Genomic DNA, 23,638 nt, shown 5'->3' on the forward strand with positions numbered 1-23,638 from the left:
TTTAAATAACACAGGCTTAATCCTCAATTAGCAAATAATACAGAAATGTTAATTATTTTATTTTCCTTGGCTTCCTGACAGGGGAAACTTCTAAGAATGCTTCTAATGAAGTTATGCAGGAAGGATTAACACTGTGCTCTGTTTTGGAAGTTCTCAGCAATGTGGCTGATTTAATAAAGCACCGCACAACAGCTGGGGAAGGTCATTATTTGGTACAGGGTCTGGTTTTGTTACAAAGTATTTGTTTACTCTGAGCTGCAACTGAAATTCTCCAGTGAAAACTCTTCCTAAGCTGCACCTTCCACATTGTGCCTGAGGACACTGTGGACACAGCTGCAATCATGCTTCTGTCTGTGGTGAGTTGGATACAAAACTAACAGTAGCCCCATACTTTGGTCAAAAATGATCACCACAGCCATTTGAACACCCTAAAAACTGCTGTCAGCATAGTGGGTCAAATGTATTGATGACCCTAATATTTAACTGAAATGAAGGACTGCTTAAGGACTAGAAGGAAGTAAATGTGTTTAATAAAAGAAGAGTTTCTAGCTCTTGGAGATAGCAAGAGTCTACAGATCCATGAAAGCATCTGCATTACGGATTTCATAGGACCTCTAAGGAATGAATGAAACCAGAAAGCATCTGGAGAAAGACAAGCTGATGGAGACCAGCTAGTTTGGTACAACATATAGCATCATATCTGACAAATTTGGCAAAATACTTGAGAAGAGAACACAGAGAAAACAGATAGGTGTGAAGCAACTAACAGTCTATTTTGATTAGGTTAAGACACTTGGGAAATTACTGCAGAGCGCAGGTTAACCACAGGTTGAGTAAATGCATGGTAGACGCAGCATACTTCACTGGATAAAATGATCAGATAAAAGATGCAAAGACTAATCTGATTATGAAATAACTATACAGACATCTATTAAATTAATCCTACAAGCTTCCCAGAGCAACTATTCAAAACCAGTATTCTCCCCTGATACTCCAAACTCTCTTCAGAATTTCTCTTAGTGCCCCAATGACTCCACTCAATATCCTTAGCTGTTTCCAGGGCATTTACCATCTTGATATGTGAATGTCAGTGAAATACATGTCCATGGCTAAGGTATACTAATGGTAGAATGCTAACTTTTTAAAAGGCTTTCACAGTATGCAATTTCTATTCACTGCCGCTATCCCTCCGTGAATCACCATTATTGCTCTGTAGTTCTGTATCAAATACCAAGGACAAAAAGAAAACATCCAGGTAATGGCAGAATTAGGATTCTACATGAAATGCAAAAAATGCAAATAGGAAAAAGAAAACACAGAGTTTGTTCTGGAGAAGAGGATTAATTAGTAATACGACTGAAACACTTTTGTTTGAGACATGATGATAGACATATTTAATTATTGTCACTTAACCTCAGAATTCTAAGTAAAAGGCCTAAAAACAGAAGATGAAAAACAAATGTAAGAAAAATATTCATATGTAGAATATAGCAAAGTCGGCTAATACAGAAGGATATGTAAGTAGTACACATACCATTATAAAAGCTATGCAAAACCTGCCACAGGCAGGTAATTAGAAGAAAATAATACCACAGTTTATCAGAAGAGACATAAAGAAGTCCTGTTGTGACTAATCTATTTGTCAGCCCCTGGGTAACTTACGTCAAGATCAATCAGCCATGTAGAGAGCCAGCTCCTTGAGAAACAGAAGATTTCAGAAGTTTTTATCTTGTACACATGGCCACACTGCATCTATGCTCTATAAATGGTTAGATGTCCCTGTTCCACTGGTGACTGACAAGGTCCTCTGACAGAAAATTTGCTGGTTTCACTTCTTTTGAATTTTATGCAATAAAATTCAATTTTAATTCTTTCCATATCATGAATTTAAAAAAATGTGTACTTAGCTGGAAACAGGGGCCCAAAGTCATCCAATCTCATTGTAGCTGTTTAAATTAAGCGTCAAAATTGGGAGCTTAGTTATTGCGATCTTCCTTACAGGGGAAAGAAAAAGGTGATACTCTTGTGTGGTTTACCCTTTTTCAAATATGAACTGAGACTCTCACACTGAGGGTTCATGCTAATTACCTAATCTTAGGAGGCAAAAACTGTGGTCAAAATCTCTTACTGAAATGAGGCAAAGTACTGACCATTATGGTACACGCTACTGCAAGGTGACAGTAGCATAGATTTGTTGGAAAAGTAGAGGATAACCTTCTAAAGGAGTTTTTGTATGAGAGTGGAAAATGCTGACTGCAGTATGGGAGAAGATGTATTTTGACACTTCCCAAGATGACCAGTCACACCTTCCCTGGAGATGGAACAGTATGTCTTCAAAAAGTCTTAAATTCTGCTGAGTATTAATGAGAACCTTCAAAGCAGCTTGTGCCATTAAAGAGTCTGTGCACTGAAAATATCTGTAAAGATTTCAGGGAATATAGGAATTATTTGCATATTGAAACAATTCATAGAACAAAAATGCCCCTGTGGCAAAGAAATCAAGATGTATTTCCCAGCACTGTGTCCTAACTACAGAAAACCAGAAGTGGTTACTATTCATTAAATGTGTTAAAGATTCATTCAGTTCACCCACTAGATACTGCAAGATCTAGCTCCCAGTTTGATCACAACCAAAATTCATGATCAGAGTAAAGAATACATAGGGTATTTAATGTTCTTAGGTAACACTTCACAGCTTTCAAGTCATTTCTATTCGTTCTCAGTTGCTATGAGAAAGGCAGTAACTGGAAGTGAATGGTCTTACAGTTTTTTTCAGAAAGTGTTTCCGTAGTTCACAGAGGATCCAAAACACTACACTATTATTTTAGTTTTCCAATACCATTCTGTGCATAATAGATATTGTACAAGAATTTCTTCATGTGGCAATGTCATGACATTGACCATGGAGCAGAACACAGTAACTATCGAAAGTCCCTAAAGAACAGCAGGGAAATGACACTTAGGAAAAGAAACATTCAATATTTAAATATTAGAGCAATAAATTGAGACTGTGCACTATTTAATGAAGAAAGAGTATGCCATTTCACATTTGCCACAGGGTACTGCAAGGGTAGCAGCATGAATGAAGTCAGTTACCACAGACGAGCTGATGTGCTGGAGTCACACCTAAGCTTCTGCTCTCTGTGTACTACTCCCTCTGAAGTCATCATCTGTGATCTAGATTTTCTGGAATAGCGTTATTCCCCCTTATTTCCCAGCAGAAGCAGAAAAGCCAAGCTGCAAGCTGGCCCTGCGTTACCAAATCAAAGGTCTTAAATCAAAGATGATTTGGTGAGCTGCTCTAATTACAGTAACAGAGGGCATGTTGCATGACTACGCTGATGGTTTTTGTGGTGGGTGGATTTGCTCGTTTCCACCAACTTTACGAAAATGCTGTTTAGGATAAAATAACCAGATCTCAGAAGGCAAGGTAAAGACAATGTGTCCCATGCATTATGCAAGTGTTGAAGGTCAAAGCCTGTAAACCAGTCACATACTGAAGCTCTTGTCTGAAAGTGAAAATCTTCCACTGCGAAAACAATTACCTCTATTACCCAGTAACTGCAGCTTTCATTATGCAGCGCTATATTGTCTTAATGGCACTGACTGATAATTAAACCGATAGGATCTAATTTTCTTGGTATGGAATGACAGGTTTCTAATTGCCTAACTTCATGCTTTGCCTATTGGCTAAGAGTTTCTTGCTCCTTAGTGTGGCTGAAATTAGTCACGCCTTTTGTTTCAGGGCTGTTCACACTACTGTCACACCTTTAACTCCTCTTTCTATTTTTTCACATTGTTTTCTGTTCCTTGTCAGACTGTGAGCTGTTAAGTAGCTATCCACACAAATAGTTATTGTCTTTGACATAAGCCTTTCTTCAGTTCTCATGCAGAGTGCAAACTGGTGGGCTGGGAGGTTGTTTTTGCTTGAAGCAGCTCTTTCTGTTTATTTTCTTAGCAAATCCTTATTAAGGAGATGGTCTTAATGCACATTTATTTCCCTTTGACCACGGCATTCCTAGCACTTGTGTGCCCCCTATTGCTTTACTTGGCTTCTCAAAGTTATCTGACCCTTTGGTTAGCATTCTGCATTAGAGGAAAAAGAAATGTCACTGTAGATAATAGACCTGAGTGTTTTAACTCACACTTCCCATAGGAATTATAAGTGAACAGTAGCAGCAGTACAAAAGCAAATTTCCTCCTTTGCCTTCATAGAGTGTGTGTCATCTCAAAATCATGATGAGAGGCCTTGCTATGCTGGAGCAGGGGCAGCAGAACGAAAGCATGAGAAGGTCATCTGCAGAAATAGTACTTGCACTACATGTAACTCACAGTCTGCAGCAGCGGGCACTGACACACTGCAGGCTCTCGCCGGGAGGCAGTGCAAGGGCTTCCTAGGGGCGCCAGCTGGGAGCTTGAGTCCTGCAGAGCCAGTTGCAATGTTTCCAGCACCACCTTCCCCAGCAAGCTCCCTTATGTTGGAGCAAATAAGCCCTCATAAGACACAAAGCAGTAGGGAGCAAGGGGTGGAGATATTTAAGTGGTTCAGTAAGAAGCCAACAGCAGTACTGGTGCCAGTGAGCTCTACTGAATTTTCACATTTTTTTCATTATTATGCTTGTGTTCTCCTACTAATCACTTCGGAAAACTTACATAGAATTTAAGATTATGCTACATGAGATAAATTAAGAAACATGAAGTTTTATGTCAATAAGGGATCGATATTTCTGAGGTGATATAGTTTAGAGTACAAAACAGCATAACGGCATACAATTAAAGCTCGCATTTGACCTACCTCAACTTTCATTTTCTTATATTTTAATAAGACTGCCTTTCTGCCACACTTTGCTCTCCCATGTCTTTGGCTTATGTGATTGTTCATGGGTCTTTTACTTAACATCAGCAAGTATGAATTTATTTTATTTTAACATTGCCTCCTCTATCACGCAAGTACCTTGTGAGAAGGTATATTAGAAGAAAAACTTCAAAATACTTTCAAAATTAAATCTAACCAAAACATATTGGTTCAGTGTGCAAACCATTCTTTCTGCATTCCCAGGCGCAGATGGGAATGAAAGAGAGATAGGAGGAAGCACATAGCACAGATGTCAGACAGGTCATTAAATGCTGTGCAGCATACTATAATGACATGGGTGATATATCAAACTATATATAGCAGAAAAAGATGGTCACCGGGAAAGAGGCACAATTACAAACAAAACTGAGAACAAAAGAAAAAATAAAGCTTTCTGAAAAGTTGTTTTATTCCATTATAAATACAACTATTTAGCTGCTGGAACTAACATGGAACACCCTGAAATGGCAGGGGAAAGTGTGTTCCACTGAATTCTCTCAGCAACAGTAAAGTTTGCTTTGACTGTCAGTGCAAGACAACTGTACTAATCTATTCACATTAGTTTTACCTGTTTGCCTGGTTTAATGCAAGCCTCAATTACTTTGGGATTAACACAGCAATAAATTAAAATTCTGGAGGGCTGCTCAAATTACTCTAAGTTTCCAAAATTCTACAACTTCCCACATACCATTTGTTAGTGGAACAGAGCTGATTCAATGGATATTATTTGTGAAATTTTTTTGTTTCTCTAAACCATTTGCTTAAAAAAAAAAAAAGTCTTCATTAACTAGGCAACTAAAATGGCCTCACTGAGAAAAGTGGCAAGCACACAGAAACATCAAATAGCTAAGGGAGTTAACTGCAGCATCATGCTATTTTTTATTTGATTTTATTTTCAAATTCTGGTCACTTTTTCAGTTGTCTAAAATCAGAAGCATTGTCTTAGTATCCTTTTTCTGAAAAATTTGTGGGTTTAGATATCTCTGTGTTACTCTTCCAACACAGAAATACAAAGAGCTCATTGTGACCATCAGTAACAGCCAATATGTACATCCCAGTCATGCCCTTGGACCCACGTAGTACAACCAGTTTAAGCAGTCGGTGTGTGCTGTGGAGTGCAAGGACACTGGTGCCTCAGCCCTGGGGAAGGGAGACTGGAGCTGCCTTCTGGTCCACATATCAGGGTTACTTCTCCCACAAAAATCAAACAGGAATAAGAAGTAGCAATGAAGTGTCTCTCTGGTATAAGGTCACAACACAGTCAGGCTATACAAAAACAGGACCTCAGACATGCAGGTCCACCACTTGCAATGTAGCCTTTAGGAAAAGCCCATCATGTTTCCACTGAAAATTCAGGTCTTTACATAATGTATTTAAGACACAGTTCTTTCTAATCCAACAAAAATTTTTTGTGAAAGGCTCTTTGCTAATACATTCTCCAGTAAAACTTAATCTACATCACCTACACAACGATGCAACAGATGCAACTCCCTTCAGCAATAGTAAGAATTCAGACAGCTTGAAGAGACAACATTTTCCAGAAACATGCTCCCTGCTAGAGTCTGATCATTTGTGTTCCCTGCAAAACAAGAAGTGACCTGTTTTTTCCTTTCCACATACATCCACAATGCATGCAAACTCACTAACACTGCCTTATGTTAGAGAACCTCCATTTTAAAATGATTCTGCTTGTTTAGATGGAATTGTCATACTAAAGAACAAAACTGAGAGAAACTGAAGATCACTGGCAAACAATGGAAGGCTCATTAAGGCCTCATGTTTGAAAGGCGTATTCAGTCCTTCTATAGCAATAATAATTTTGCCACGTGCCCCAGAATTTTTGCTAAACATAGCTAATTGCTACTCACTTTAAAACCACTATCACCCCCAAATTGTTTGGTAACTGCCATATCTCATATCAGAAAGAAACAGTGAATCACAGGCATTTGTCTGCTTTTTATAAAACTTACAGCATAAGTTTTGAGTAAGAAAAACTGTATTTTCAAAGTATAATGAACAGGGATATTCACTTACATATATAGTGTCCTGTCCTGTCAGGCTGCAGGAGCAAGTGATTTACAAAGGATAAACAGTGTATTTATTGTCAAAGGAAGTCAGTAAATAAAGGCCAATCACTCAGTATCTGCTCAGGACAAAACTCCATACTGAGGACATCAAGATGTCTAAAACTAGTCTACTGCTAGCCAGTCATCCTGGAAAACGGCTGAAAAATTGGTATTGTGATTATATGGTTTATGAACCCTTGAATAAACTTAAATCTAAATGGAGGAAACAGGTATAATGAGGACAGAACTGTCTCCAAATCAAGAAATAACTTTGCAGAGGCAACAACGCAGTATGAGCGTCTTCAAGCCCACCTAATGCAGGAGCACAAATGTTCCAACAGCATTGTATCTGAACAAAACAAAGACACCTCCTTTTGGAGCTGAGGTAAAAAGTACATGAGGCAATAAACTCTAAATATTCCTTTAAGGGGGACAAGTGACAAGCATAAGGCGGCATGTCCTTGCCAAGCTATAGAAACAGTGGACCACCACCACACATCACCACAGCCATAGACATCACAGAATTGGCGACCGACTTGGAAAATAACGTGCCTAACTTTAAAGCTCTTGCTAATATTTCTTACCATTTACTGTGCAATGCAAGATACGCACGTCCCATGGACACTGCCAAGGCTGGAAATATTTGTGCCACACAAGCACATTTTGATAAATTAAGTTTTCCTAGTCTTCTTCATTTCTGTTTCTGCTCATAAGCAACAGTCCTTTCTTGGTGCACCAGTCTGAAAATTAAGTTATATGCAAAAGCAGAGGAGTGGGGACTAGGACACGGGAAGGAGACCTGTGTAGACTGAAGTTGAGACAGGCGAAGGAGGAAAGGTGTTTTCCTGAAGTGTGTCTTTAACTGTTTGTCTTCCTTGCATCTTAATACCTGAATGAGTGATTAGAAGTTTATGTTAATTGAAAGTAAAAGAGTAAGTGAAATTCCCTGAGTGGAGACTCTTTAGCCCATGACAGGGCCTCAGCTGGGATCAGGGTCCTATTGCTCTCCAGCTGCAAGGCCTAGGAAGGAATTCCAGTGAGAAAAACAAAAATCAATCACCATTTTTGAAATAATGATTTTCACTGGTTTCTCAATCAGTGGACTAATGGGGCATGCTTTAAGTCATTTGAGTCACATTTAGAAAATACGAGTTTTATCGCTAGACAGTCTGAATGGCTTCCCTAATTACATTCTGACACCTTCATGCATTAACATCGTTATCACTTGTCATGTTACCACATGGTAACTCCACAGGCTGCAGTCATGGATGAAGGCCTCGTGATTAGGCATTTTACATGCAAGTGCCTGAATCAAAGAGCTGTGTAAGTGGAATAAGATTAGACCTGTTTATCAAAGCATTTAATACTATGATGCACTTGCTACGATAAACAGAGCATTAAGACTCAATATGTATATCAAGCGTACATATAATCTGTAGAATAAGAATCTGACCACAAATTTTGATGAAATCATTACTGAACCAGCGCTTCTTTCATAAGAGCTCAATCTCTCAGCCTTCAATGGGTACAATTAAATGGAGGCTCTGACTTAACAATTACATCCCCTCATTGCTTTCTATTACCCCAGATACCAAATGACTCAGAGCCAAGAGATTCAGGCTGTGGTGGTGATGCTGATCTGCATTTCTGGCCATCTACAGCTGTCTGTGAAAAATGACATTGGCTTCATTCAGGTGAAGATGACTGTGTGAAAGGGCAGTGCGGGGAGGAAGGAGGCATATTAGCAGGCTGAAAACACCCTTGCAATCCTTTTCACTATCAGTTGTATCCCTTACTTTGAACAAATACCCTGCAAATAAAATTTTTATTCTGTTCATCAACTTATAATTCCCTGTTCCTCATGGACCTTGAAATCTCAGAGCTGGCAAAGTAGGCAGTTGCCTAGGACAACTAATCAGTCATAATCCACTTGCCTCTCTTGTCATGCCAGGGACCTGAAAAGACTACGTGGCTGCTAATACTGCCATGAAGAGACAACCAGGCTGTGTCAGGTGGGTGTGGAGTGACAGAGAAATTAATAGGTGAGCCTCTGCCACCAGTGACAGGCTCTTTTCTGCATCCAGTGGCAGCAGGAATGGCAAGTTGGATTCTCAAGTGGTTTATGTTGGTATATCTTGTTAATATTCAGCCTCCTAAATGTTAAAGGTGGTTTTATATATTTTTATGTTAGGCAGTTCATGCAGAAAAATTGGTAATAACTTCATGGAAGAATAACAAAGAGTAGGACTTTATAGTATTCCCTCTAGTCATGTCTTGTGTTGCTCACTTTCCTCCAGGGCCAGGAATTCCTGCTGCTGCAGACTCAGAGCGTGGGAGGTAGAAGGGAGCATGCTCTGCCCCAGCCCGTGCACAGGGTTGAGTAGGACATCCTTCCAGAATGCAGGTCTTTCACTTTGACCACTGCACTACTACATAAAAACATGGGTCACTTCTACTTTAAGAACCTGTATCAGTCTCTTGTACGTGACAAATTTGGTAGCCTTCTACGATGGGGTTACAGCGATGGTGGATCAGGAAAGTACAACTGACGCCACTGACCTGGACTTGGGCAAAGCATTTGACACTGTTGGGCACTACATCCTTGTCTCTAAACTGGAGAGACCACCATTTGAAGGACAGACCTCTCAGTGGATCAGGACTTGGCTAGATAGTCACATTCAAAGAGTCACGGTCAACAGCTCAATGTCTGAGTGGAGACCAGTGACAAGTGGTGTTCCTCAAGGGTCAGTATTGTGACTGGTGCTATTTAACATCTTTGTTGGCGACATGGACAGTGGGATTGAGTGCACCCTCATCAAGTTTGCCAACGACACCAAGCTGTGTGGTGCAGTTGACATGCTAGAGAGAAGGGATGCCATCCAGAAGGACCTTGACAGGCTTGAGAAGTGGGCCTGTGCAAACCTCATGAAGTTCAACAAGGCCAAGGGCAAAGTCCTGCACCTGGTTGGGGCAATCACAAGCACAAAAAAAGGCTGAGCAGAGAATGAATCAAGAGCAGCCCTGAAGAGAAGGACCTGGGGTGTTGGTTGGTGAGAAGCTCAATATGACCGGGTAATGTGCATTTGCAGCCCAGAAAGCCAAATGTACACTGAGCTGCATCAAAAGAAGTGTAACCAGCAGGTCGAGGTCTGCCCCTCTCCTCTGCTCTCATGAGACCCCTCCCTGGAGTACTGCTCTCAGCTCTGAGGCCCCCAACATAAGAAGGACATGGACCTCTCTCTGAGTCCAGAGGAGGGCAACAAAGATGATCAGGGGCTGAAGCACCTCCCCTATGAGGACAGGCTGAGAGAGCTGGGGTTGTTCAGCCTGGAGAAGAGAAGGCTCTGGGGAGACCTTATAGCAGCTTTCCAGTACTATAAGGGGGCTGTGGTGGTTTAGTGTCTAGTGGGGGTTTGGTAGTGGTTTTGGTAGGGGGGGAGGGGGTACAGAGGTGGCTCTTGTAAGAGACTTTCAGAAGGTCCCCCAGCTCCAATTTTGGACCTGCCTCTGGGCCAAGCCAGGCCAATGACACCTCTGTGAATAACTATTAAGAGTGAAAGAAGGCACTGAGGAGTTCTTTGTTTTGTCTGTTTGTGTAGGTGAGCGAAGGGGGGTGGCAGAGACAACCCTGCAGACACCCAGGTCAGTGAGGAAGGAGAGGGGGAGCTGTGCCGGAGCAGAGGTTCCCCTGCGGCCCACGCTGGGGTGGCAGCTGAGCCCCTGGAGCCCAGCGGTGGCCCAGAGGTTGGGCTGCAGCCTGCGGAGGGCCCCGGGCCGGAGGAGCAGGGACCGGGCCTGGAGCAGCCGCGACTCCGAGGCAGCCCGCGCTGGAGCCGCCCGTCGGTGGGAGGGCGGCAGCCCCGGGAGGGACCCGCGCTGGGGGGTTCTGGGGAGCTGCGGCCCCGCGGGAAGGACTCCCGTTGGGGCGGTGGGTGGAGGGCTGTCTGCCGGGAGAGGGACCCCGCGGTGGGGCAGGGGAGGGCTGCGAGGGCCCCTCTCCCTGAGGGGGAAGGAGCCGCGGAGACACCTTGTGCCTGACGGACTGTGACCCCCATTCCCTGCCCCCTGTGCTGCTGGGGGGGAAGAGGGAGCAGAGCTGAGCCTGGGAAGACCAGAGAGGTGGGGGTGGGGGGAAGGTGTGTTGTATGTAAGACCTGGTTGGTTCTCTCCTTCTCCTTGATGGTGGTGGTTGTTTTGTATTAAATGTATGTTGTTCTCCCCAAGTTGAGTCTGTCTTTTGCCTGTGACCACAACCGGTGAGTGAGCCCTCCCTGTCCTTTGTCTTGACCCTGGAGCCTTTTTGGTTGCATTTTCTCCTCCCTTTCCCTCAGGGGATGAGGTAGGGGTCAGCGAGCTGCTGCATGGTGCTTTTGTTGCCACCTGGGTAGGCTCAAACCATGACAGGGGCCTACAGGAAAGATGGAGAGGGACTTTTTACAGGGGCACATAGAGATAGAAGAAGGGGTAATGGCTTTAAACTGAACGACGGCAGATTTAGATTTGATGTAAGTTCTTTACTGTGAAGGTGGTGAGACATTGAAAGAGGTTGACCAGAGAGGCTGTGAGTGCTCCACCCCGGAATCATTCAAGGCCAGGTTGGATGGGGCTTTGACCAACCTCATTTAGTGGAAGGTGTTCCTGTCCATGGCAGGGGAGCTGGAAGCAGATGATCTTTAAGGTCTCTTCCAACAAAACATTCAATGATTCTATGATTCCTGCAGCCCAATTCATGATATAGGTGTCCACATAAATGAATGGACTTGTAGCTCTGAATGCTTACTGTTTCTAGGAGTACCTAATTGGGCATTTGATTTATGCTGACTTCTCAGCTTTTATTCCAGACTGGTGTAAGCATCCTTCCTCCCTTTCCAGTTGTTTGGCTTTCATGTGTATATCATGTGTCACCACTCAACACTACTTGGCCACTATGAATTCTAATCCTAGAGACAGGTACCCACCTCTAGGCAACATTAAATCTCTCATAGAAAATTTATTTAATGGATTGTGGTAGTGAGGTGCAAAATCCACATTCACAGCATACTATCTTAACCTTAACTCCTTCCTTCTGAACAGTGGTCCTAATGCTACCCCAATCTTCTTCCAGTCTAAGAGCAGCTCCTTTGCAATTCAAACCGGTTTCACAGTCAAAAAGTATTAACCCCATCATAAAAGAACTCCTAAAAGAACTAATGTAACTCCTGTGTTTGGCAGATAAAGTTTCAATTTATGGGTAGACAAATGGGTTATTTTGATCCCTGTACAAGTCTTTTACTAAAACAATACCTGTAAGTGAATTGAGGAAGTTGACTTTGTCCCCACCGTGATGTTTCCTTTCACAAACACTAAATTAGGTTCACTTTTAATCTAATCATGGCAGACATTTTTCACAGTGACATATAAAAGTCTTTTCTAGTTACCAATTCAAAAAAAGGCTCTTTTAACTGTAGGCATGCCAAGAATATTTAAATTCTGGCTCACGTATTATAAGTGAAAAGGCCTTATAATAGAAGTGGGAGACAGCTGAGACCTAAAGCTCTGTTGCTGTTTTACAGACCATGAAATGAGATGATTTTGCTGGCTCATTGTTCCATTGAATAGTGTTCACTTTTACTATAAGGCAAGTATGTTTTAGTAAAGATGTAATTTTTATCTATGTGTTTTGAAGCACTCCTTACCATTTAAATTTCATTATTTGTATCCAAGACACAACATGTGCTTCTCTCCTATATGTAAAATGGACATTAATATGGTAGTCTTCGTCAAATACCCTCTGCAGATACAAGACTTAATTCGTATCATTTAATAGTGTATTGGCCCTAGCAATTGACAGATGGGTTGATGATTCTATAGAATACAATCTCCTCCTTTCAGAACGATCTTTCATGGCATAAAACTTCTCTCACTTTGTAGAATATTTTTTAACTTTCATGTATCTTTCATTCGGGACTTTTCTTTTTGAGAATATTTGATGCAATATGTAGCACTGTAAATCACGGAAAAAACATTCTCTAGGATTATGTGAAGAGTAAAATCAGTAATGTAGCTGCGAGTGTACATCTGTAGATGATTACAGATGATTGCACCCATGAGGCATGTGGAATGATTACTAGCCAGATGTTACAAAAATCTGAATGCAAAAGGTTCTGTACTGTGTGGAAAGTACAGGTACGGAGGAAAACTGCCAGCAACAGCAGGGGTTCTGGCACATTTGTGTCTATGTGGCCTCCTTTCCAGGAGCACCCACACAGACAGCTCTACCAACGTCCTTAGTGTGCCTTGATAGCAATTACGGCCATGTTAAATATTTACTAAAGGTAGACGCACACTCAGATAAGCAGTGACATGGAAGGCAGAAGTATTTGTCACAGTTCTCCAATTGCCAAGTCCTGCATGCTCTTATTTAATTCAACAATTATACTTACGTTTTTTAGATGCATCAGATACAAATGCTTATGCAAATACAATCACATGCCTAATGAATAGTACAATTACTGGGGTTTATTCACAAAACAAAGATATTTTTTCTCAATGTTTAGCCTAACTTTTTTTGCACACTTCATGATACTGTCATGCTATCAGCTACACCCTATGGAATTAAACACAGCTAGGAAAAACACAGGGAAGAAGAGAATAAAATCAGAAGAAACAGGCCAGCTGTGGATGTACCTGACGCTCTCAGTGGGAGACAAGGCTGAAAGCTGTTCTAATATGAAGGAAACCAACCTTTTATGGAGGCCTGAATCAAAATCAGCTATGAAGTCTGAGAAAGAGAAGAGCTTGACAGTACCATACAGGTACAGTCAATAGTAAGGAGCTTTGCCACTCACATCCACACAGTCAGCCAAGCCTTTCATTCATATCCTTTCTCTTACTCCCACTCAGCCCCACAGGTAGTATTTGAAAAATCTTTCAGGCATCCTGATGGGTAAAAGTCTTCATTTAATATGAAGGCTCTCACTGTATAAGAACAACACCTAGTTAAGAAGTCAAGTTCTGTGTCAAACTGTTCGGAAGTGTACTTGGGTTTCTAGTGAGTTCATGAACAACTTACCAGAAGAAAGCCGTAACTTCTTGTAGCCTCCCATCAGCTGAAACCTGAAATATCTGAAGTCACCTCACCTAAGGGGGCAGATTACTCTTTCTCTAGTATTCCTTCCTACCATCTCAGAACTTCATAGAGAAAGGGATTTGAGGTACTGAGGCTTTAGCTAATTGGTTCCCCACTCAATGTTTCATAACTCTCCAGTTTCGCAAACAGTTCTAAGATAGACCTCTGTGACTGTTGCTCATGACTTTCCTAGAGGTATAGCAAGACAGAAGTGCCCTGGCTTTTAGTAACTTCACTCTTATTAGGGATTACACTGCTCAAGTTAGCAAGCCAATTGGTATTAATTTCCTACTACATCCAATTTAGAAATACATACATTGAAGAACAGAGGTGTTAGCTGTAGATACATGCTGGTGTGGCCCATGTTTGAAAAATTACCTTCACAGACAGCAGGTGGAAGTATATTATTAATATACATTGAAAGGGTGCAGGCATTGGAGAACCTATGGCACAAGTCTTACTATATTATTGCTGTACAAATGCAGAATGGAAGCAGGTTTTGTAAAGAGAGGAGAAGCACCTGATGGTCTACATGTTGATTTTAAAAGGCTTTTAATATTGTCTCACCTTGAAAACATACAGAAATGTGGCTAGGTGAAAATACTATTTGTTAAGTGTCCTTACAAGCTGCTATTAATGAAACATTGTCAGAAAGGAAGACTGTCAAACGAGGTTCTGTTTCACTCTTGACCAGGTTGATAGAAAATAAATTGTACTCATCAAATTTCAGATAAAAGTAAGCTAAGAGGGACTGAAAGTATTCAGGAGGAAAGAACTAAAATTCCAGAAGATCTTTGCAAATTGAAGAAATAGTTGGAAAAAAAAAAGAAAGTATGCTATTCAACAGAGACAAGTGTAAAGGTCTACATTTAAGAATAATGAAGTAAAGAAATAAAGGATGGGAAACAGTGACGGCAGCTCTTTCAAAAGGACACAAGGGCTGTAACAAATCACATGAATCACCCACAACATGCTGTTCTGAAAATGGAAAACATCTCACTGGGATGTAGAAACTGTAATAGAGCTTAAAAACACATAAAGTAATGGCTCTACTGGGGTATTCTGCCAGTACTGCACTTCAACAAAGAGGTGAATCAGCTGGAGAAAGTCTAGAGGATAATAAGAATAATTTAAGGTACAAAATGTAAGTCCTATAGCAAAAGACTGAAACATCTGGAGCTATATGGCACAGCAGGGCCATAGAGGGTAGAAGAGGCATAATGACAGTCTTGAAAGACCCAGAAAGCTTTTTTTAAAGTTTTCTGTATGTCAACAGTGAATAAGGTGAGAAATTATGATCTTAAATTGCTAAAAAGAAAGATTCAGGTTATACTTTGGGAAAATCTTCCTAAGAGTACAGATACCGAAGCAGTGCAATAGATTGACTGCAAAGACTGTGAAGTCTGTTTCACATCGGAAGGGGATGGCCTAGATTATCTCGACAAGATGACTTCAAGACATATTTATCAGTAGTCTAACTATGTTCTTCCTTAAACAATACATAACATACTTTTATAGAAGCATACAGATAAATAGAACACCTCAAAACTAAAAATAGAAAACTTGGGAAATATATTGTCAATAACCAAAACTTAACTATCATCTTTCCAATTTTCACTCCTTTAACACCAAAGCCATTTATAAAAGTGGGAGCAGGGTCTGGCCAAAATTAAGGGATTTTCCAAATATGAAACTACCTACTTGGCACAGCCCTCACAGAATAAAACTCTACTAACTTTTACCTGATTAGGTCAGCTTGGTCTTCACCCAGTAATAAAACTGTAAAAAACCCCTCCCTTTTTCTTTAAAGAGAAGAAAAATAACAGAAATGATCAAATTCAAATATGCATAGCTTGTACTTATATTCTGCAAATTAAGTGGTACTAATTACACAGTAGCTGCCAAACCGCTATGCTCTTGTGATTTTTATAATGATAGATTCCAGGAACCAACAGGACAGGCTGCATAATAATATCTGCAAGTAAAATATCAATGGATGTATACAATAAAATAGTATAATTACACAGAAAATAGCTACTGCATTACTTTCCTGTTAACTACATACAAAGGTGCATCACAAAATGGAGATTTATAAAATATTGATAAACCTGCTGGTTATAACTCTTGTTTATAAAATTCTTAATTTGAGGAAGCTTATTTAACATTTTGTGGCAAAGCTGCTGTGTCTTACCCAGTATTTTAAAGTTTAGTAATCAGCTTTCAATTGATATTCAACTTGACTTCTGTCTGCTGTACTGAGAAGTGTTACAGCTTGGTTGCCTATTTCTAGACAAAAACAATATATCAATGACAAGTCTCCTAAGTCTATTAGCAATCTTTGATCTTTAAAATGCAGCACTCAGAATGACATATTGATAAAGTATAGGACTGTGACTCAGGAGAGCGGAGTTTGACCCCTGTTTTTTCAACCAGCTTTCCAAGCACCCTTGGACAAACTAATTTACCCGTCTTTGCCAACCTGCGCCAATCATTAAAAACATACTGCCCTCCTTTATTAAACACTCGGTGCCTCATTCAAATCATCTACCCACTTAAGCTTGTCTAAGGCATTGCTACTACTATTCCCTGGTGACCGGGTAGGCAGCTAGAATAACAGCCTTCAATGCCACAATAATTTTGCGTGTCAAGACAAGAAGGGTGATTTCACTCTGGTGCATAATTCTTCTGGTGATACACCTGTCCCATGCTCCCGTGCCAAGCCATCTCTAACTAGAGAACTTGCTTGTGCATGTTTTTTAGCTTCTAGTGAGAACTCGGCTCATGTTCACCCAAGTATGGCAGTATGCCATGAACTTAGGAATCTGGAGGTTGTCTCAGAGATCAGACAGGGTTATCCTTTTGAGTTCTACTGAAGAAAAAATTTATATGAAAGATAGGTACTATCAGTAGCGCTATTCAGCTAGCAGTACTGGTACAATTGGTACGCTTCTGACTCCCAGCAGAAACAGAATGAAGCTTGGATGAATTCAGTTTTTTCTTCCTTTCTCATGAGAAAAAAGAAAGGACACAAATGGCAGGTTTTGTTCAGAAAGTATTTGGTATCGCAGGCTTTCAATATTCAAAAAAACTTTTTGGATTGCAGTCATTCAGTCATTAAACCTTTTTATTACCTTCAAGTTCAGCTGGGGCCAGGATAACAGTCTGGAGCTCAAGCCAGGAAAAATGAACAAAAAAGCTTATCAGAGTCAGAGAGATGCATCAGAAAGAATACGGCCTGCAGGTATGCTTTATCATTTGATGGGACTTCCCTACCTGTGCTGAAATGAAAATTTACAGCTGCAGGCTCCTGTTGGACCTTTGTCCGTTAAATAAATGTGAGATAACCACAATGTTCTGACAGGGTAACTGCCTATTTTCCATTTGGATATGGATCTTGCCACAGCTGCCCATGCTCTTGCCACCTTTCTTGAATTATTGTTCTACACTCGTTTCCCCATGGGGATAGCATGACACATTGCAGCTAGTAGAGAATGTATTCTCCTGGTGACTCTGCAGGGTTTTTCACAGAATACAAATTGCATCTGTATTGCAAAATCTGCCTGAGTCCCAATCATTTTTCTGGGTAATGTTCTGACTTACACAGTTTGGATCGAGATTGCCGCATATACACATGATCTCATTTGCTCTCCCCCCTTCTCTTAGCAGCAAGACAATTACCAAAGTAATTCTGGGTGGGGTTTTTTCATGGGAATTACTACTAAAATTAGACAAATAGGATGAATTATATACTCTAAAATGAATCATAAATAAAACACAGAAATTAGTCATTGCATTTGCATACTGGTGATAATCAACGGTTGACTCTTCTTAAATAAAGACATTGTTTGGAAGTTATTTAAATCCTGGGATCCCAGGCAATGTAAAAATAGATGATAACTTCATCATTCCAAAGCAAATAGCACAGCTTCTCTTTCTGGCATATGCTCTACTTGAGCAGAATACTGATTGCACTTGATATCTTTTCAGCACAGACATGAGCTATCTGTTCTGTTCATTTAATACACATTTTTAAATGGATACTGAAATGGATTTTACCAGTAGGACAGACCTATCTCATTAAAGCCACTGTAGCCCAGCTCTTGCCTGCTTAGTCCCAGATCTTCAAGGTCCATGCATTTAAATCCAGGTGGGCACTGGTAACCTTCTTCTAGCTCTCTGGAACAGTGGGTGTCTGGGATAGCTAAATTATTCCACGTTACATTTCTGTGAAAAATACAAAATTAAGGTTACATAAACTCAGCCCATAGCAAAACTAAATACTTGAAAGCGAGAGGACTAAAATGAAAAGTAGTACATCAGCTATTATTTTTGCTATCTGATGTTCTTTGGAATATGTTATTTTCATTAATTAAACACGTACTGTAAAGGGCAAGCTAACAGTCTCCTAACACTTCAGCCTTATGTAATGATAGTACAAATACTAACAGCAGAAGTTTCATACTAACTCCTAGAGACCCCATCGAAAATAGAGACTCTCCAAGACACAGAGGAGTTAACATTCAGTTGCTCCAACCGCTCTTTAATGCAATTTAGACACTTCAGGCTCCTCTGCATATCCTGAGAATGTGTTTAACTGCAGTCAATACTGTGACTTTGACTTCTACAGACATTACCTGAGCTAGCTTTGACACTCTTTAAAAGGATCGTTGTGGACGAGTTGTCAGCCACCTGAGTGTGTATTCAGCTTCTTGTACCTTGGTCAGGACAAGTTTCCACCACAGATGGATAGTCACAGTCACAGGCAAGAACTGAAATCATTACATGTTTAATGCAATTAGTATCTAGGGGTTGCTGTGACTGAAACAGATCTACTTCACTTATAGGTCACGATTTGGTAGAACAGGTGAAAAAATTTGAACTGGTTTGAACTGGTTCAAATTGATTTATGTTCGTAAATGTAACACCGAAAAATAGAAAGGTTATGAGACAGGGAGCAGCACCACAACATACTGTGTTGGCCATTTTTTACTGTTGTCAGAGCCTGAGCATCACTTGTCTTCCCAGCCTCTCTGGCACCTGGGGCTGAGCTGCTGAAGAGGCTCTGTCACACTGCACCACAATGGGAATTCAGGTAGGTCCAGTGCTAAGAGAGACAGAAGCTAAAAGGAGAGGGAGGACAAGTTTCTAGCTCCCTGTCCTGTTAAATCTGTGCCTGTGGCATGTACATAAAGATAGGTATCCAAGTACTCCCAAACTTTGGTAAGGAGAAGCTCAGGCAGTTAATTCCCTCTAAGCATTTACAGCACCCAGTTAATAATCACAATACATAGTCCTTTGCCAAAACCAAACACTGGTCACGCCATCTCCCAAGAAACAGTTTAGTTAAGAGCTAACATTAGCAAACCACCACCCTCCATCCTGAGCAGGTCCCTTTTAGGGTCTATGGAGCAACACAGCACAGTACTACAGCACAGAAGTGAGGACTCGTTACTTGTGCTATGAGTCAGCTGGGAGCACGAAAAAGAAGAAAGGTTGCAATATGACATAGCTCCAACTGTGCTGAACAGGCACACAGCTAAGCAACATCTGGTTTTGTCCTTCCTTGTATTCGCTCATCCACCAAATGAAAGTCCTGATTTTTGTTTCAGTCTTAACGGCAATTTCAAATCAGACTTGAAAAGCTAATCATGGTTCTGGTCTGAGAAAAAACCAGTCAACAGCATTCTTCCATTCATGTTCAGGTTGATTCTGACTTCCTCGTCACAGCACAGACTTTTGACATAGAAACACCCAAAATGAATTGCTGAAAGTTACAAAGAAAATCTTGTAGTATTCACCCCATTATCCTGAGGCTTCAGAACAGTGCCTTAAATTTTTAATTAATCTTACTTGTCCACAGAAAAGGTGCAGCTTTTCAGTCTGCCCTTTAGTATAATTAGTATCTATTGTTCTGCTGAAAGTCCTCTTCTTTTAATCTAACTCACAGATGCATTTTGACAACTAAATTGGGTGAACAGAAGCTTTAATTTCTTTTTCTTGCTTTTATGCATTGCATGCAATAGCAATATTAGTCTAAATCTGTCAGTGAGAAACTAAAGCTTCCTACAAAATATTTCCTAGGCAATTATAAATGCAGAGAAATAACTGTAATTGCACTTATCCTGTAGTCATTTCTTCATGATATCAGCGAACCATACAGATCTGCATGGATGCACACACAGACACGTACAGATCCAGCTGAAGTTTTAAAGAACACCCTAAAAATTTAGCTATGTGTGTAACCAGAAGGACAGACAGAGACGCAAGTGTACACGTACTCATTTCACTTTTTGTAAACATGCTCAGCACATGTCATCCAAGGATTTAAAAATTATTCTGGGCACCTGAATTTCTTTATACCAGAATATGTTAATTCATACCCAGTTGTACGCTTTAAGTACGTTAGATTGCTTCCCTCGGCCCCGCACCCGCCAGCCCTGACGCCGCTTCCCAGGCGGAGCTCTCGGGGGAACACGCTGCCCCCCGGGGCCGTCGGGCTGCGGGGGGTGCCCGGCTCTCCCGCCGCTGTCCGACGGCAGCGGTGAGCACCCCCGGGGGAGGGGGAGGTGTGCCCGGGGAGAGCAGCTCCTCCGCTTCGTGACGGAGCTCAGGGGGAGGTCAGCAGGTTGAGGGCCGCCAGGGAGGGCGGGAGAGAGAGAGATGCTGGGAGTCGTCCCCTGACTGCCGTGACAGAAGCCCGGCAGGCGGACAGAACCCCCGCTGCAGAGAACTGCCTGTCCTCTCCCTGCCCGACTGAACGGGGTGAGTTGCAGGATGGGGGGCAACGGCAAAAAGTTCCTGCCCGGAGCAACAGGCACTGCAGGCGCGTCTGCCCAGTGACTACCCCCCCTTCTCAGGTGCCCTTGCGTAACAGGTACGATGTTCTGCAAGGGGAACCAAATAATGACAAAGAGGACAGCTGCTTAGCTTGGAGATGTCACCGAGGCTGAGACTGAACACGCCTTGCATCGAAATGTCTGATAAAAAGAAAAAAAGATGGGTCATGGTTGTAGTGGACTCAACTCTGAAGGGAGCAGAAGCCCAATGTGCAGGCCAGATCACTACGTAGGGAAGTCTGCTGCCGACCTGGGGCCCAGCTTAAGGATGTTGTCTTGGTTTGAAAAAAGACAGGTGTCTGTGGAGGAAGGCAGGAGCCTCCCTTGAAATGGAGAGTGCAACCCCCTTCCCTCCAAACTACTATAATTTTGAAATTAACGGGCCTTCAGGCAAAGATATGGGGAATAGGAATAACAGTTCTTTACTAATATATATATATATATAACACAAGGCAGGGAAAAAACAAACAACCCACTGGTTTACACTGACAGAGTCAGGAATACAACCTGACACCCTGTTAGGGTGGCAGTAGCAGTCCGATAAGATGCTGGCTGCAGTCCTCCTGAAGTGATGGGTGTAGTTCTGTGGAAGCAGCAATCAGGTAAAAGAGTCTGGTCTTCCTCCGAAGGTCCAGTGGTCGGCAGGTAGCTCTCGTCCTCTGGAACTCAGGTGGGGGGAAAAGCTCCTCTGGGAATCCAGTGGAAGAAAGGCGGCTAGGGTGTTCAAAATCTCCGTTTTTATTTGGCATGGACTGCTTGGCTCCTTCCCTCCCCCTCCCCGGGCGGAGTGTCTCACAATGGGATGGGGAGTCGTGAGGCAGTTCCTTGATGGGCCATTAACAGGAGATAGCCCAGGAGCGAGTTACCGATGGGTCAGGCGATAAGGCATTGTTGTGCCCATTGACAGGAGATAGTCCAGAGGGGGGGAGGCAGGGAGCACCGCCCCACCTGGTCTCAACAGCTCCTGAAGATGGTAATAGAATATATTTTTTTCTTTTGGCACATTTTACACTGTAACCCAGGACATAATCCACCCCTTATTCTATTACCATCTACACCATACCCAACCCAATGCCCCCTTACAGATACATATATACATATATACACAATGAAACCTTACACAGAGTTCTCACTTAAAATTAGGTCTCCTTGTGGTACACAACGGGTTTCCCCATTTTTCTGCATTACCCACCAAGTGTAACCAGGTCCTTGAGCAAAAACAACCCCACGGAGGGGTGTGCCTTTGCCTGATGTGGGATTAATCCAAACAGTCTTTCCTAACATACCTCTCGTGTGTACCACAGGGACTTTATCTCCGTCCACTGTGTGCAAGGGTCCAGACTGGGCGGGACCAGCTCGATTGATGGACCCTCGGGTATTGACCATCCAGGTGGCCTTTGCTAAGTTCAGTTCCCAATTTTTGAAAGTCCCCCCTCCAAGTGCTTTTAGGGTAGTCTTAAGTAGCCCGTTGCACCGTTCAACTTTCCCGGCAGCTGGTGCATGATAAGGGATATGATATATCCATTCGATTCCATGTTCTCTGGCCCAAGTGCTTATGAGGCTGTTCTTGAAATGTGTCCCGTTGTCTGACTCGATTCTCTCAGGGGTGCCATGTCTCCAAAGAACTTGCTTTTCCAGGCCCAAGATGGTGTTCCGGGCAGTAGCATGAGGCACAGGGTAGGTCTCCAGCCACCCAGTGGTTGCTTCCACCATGGTCAGCACGTATCGCTTGCCTTGACGGGTTTGGGGAAGAGTGATGTAGTCAATTTGCCAGGCTTCCCCATACCTGTACTTCGACCATCGTCCACCGTACCACAGAGGCTTCACCCGCTTGGCCTGCTTGATTGCAGCGCAGGTCTCACAGTCTTGGATAACCTGGGAGATACTGTTCATGGTTAGATCCACCCCTCGGTCCCGTGCCCATTTATAAGTGGCCTCTCTGCCTTGATGGCCTGAGGCATCATGGGCCCATCGAGCTAAGAACAACTCTCCTTTATGTTGCCAATCTAAGTCTATCTGGGACACCTCTATTTTTGCAGCCTGATCTACCTGTTCATTGTTACGATGTTCTTCGTTAGCCCGACTCCTGGGGACATGAGCATCTACATGACGGACCCTCACAGGTAGCTTCTTTACCCGAGTGGCAATATCTTTCCACTCATCAGCAGCCCAAATTGGTTTTCCCCTACGCTGCCAGTTGGCCTTTTTCCACCTTTCCAGCCAGCCCCACAGAGCATTGGCTACCATCCATGAATCAGTATAAAGGTAGAGCTTTGGCCACTTCTCTCTTTCAGCAATGTCCAGGGCCAGTTGAACGGCTTTGAGTTCAGCAAGTTGACTTGATCCACCTTCTCCTTCAGTAGCTTGTGCGACCTGTCGTGTGGGGCTCCATACGGCTGCTTTCCACTTCCGGTTCATCCCTACGATGCGACAGGAACCGTCAGTGAAAAGAGCATATCGTGTTTCCTCTGCTGGTAGTTGGTTGTACGGTGGAGCTTCTTCAGCCCGCATCACTTGTTCCTGCTCCTCTTCGTCAGTGAGGCCAAAGTCTTCACCTTCCGGCCAGTTCGTAATTATCTCCAAAATCCCAGGGCGATTTGGGTTTCCAATACGGGCGCGCTGTGTGATGAGGGCAATCCATTTGCTCCATGTGGCGTCAGTGGCGTGGTGGGTGGAGGGAACCTTTCCTTTAAACATCCACCCCAGCACCGGTAGTCGGGGTGCCAGGAGGAGTTGTGCTTCGGTGCCAATCACTTCCGAGGCAGCTTGGACT

At 42.4% G+C, this 23,638-nt stretch overlaps 1 protein-coding gene across 1 annotated transcript in view; it reads right to left on the reverse strand.

The window, feature by feature from the left end:
• Positions 1–23,638, reverse strand: part of NALCN (sodium leak channel, non-selective) — a 252,275-nt gene that overhangs the window by 179,971 nt on the left and 48,666 nt on the right. Inside the window, 1 exon segment of the mRNA XM_086482062.1 lies at positions 18,099–18,253. Coding sequence (XP_086338188.1) covers positions 18,099–18,253 — 155 coding nt within the window.

Source organism: Leptosomus discolor, chromosome 1 (genome assembly GCF_034619465.1).
Source record: "Leptosomus discolor isolate bLepDis1 chromosome 1, bLepDis1.hap2, whole genome shotgun sequence".
In the NCBI taxonomy this organism is placed as follows: Eukaryota; Metazoa; Chordata; class Aves; order Leptosomiformes; family Leptosomidae; genus Leptosomus; species Leptosomus discolor.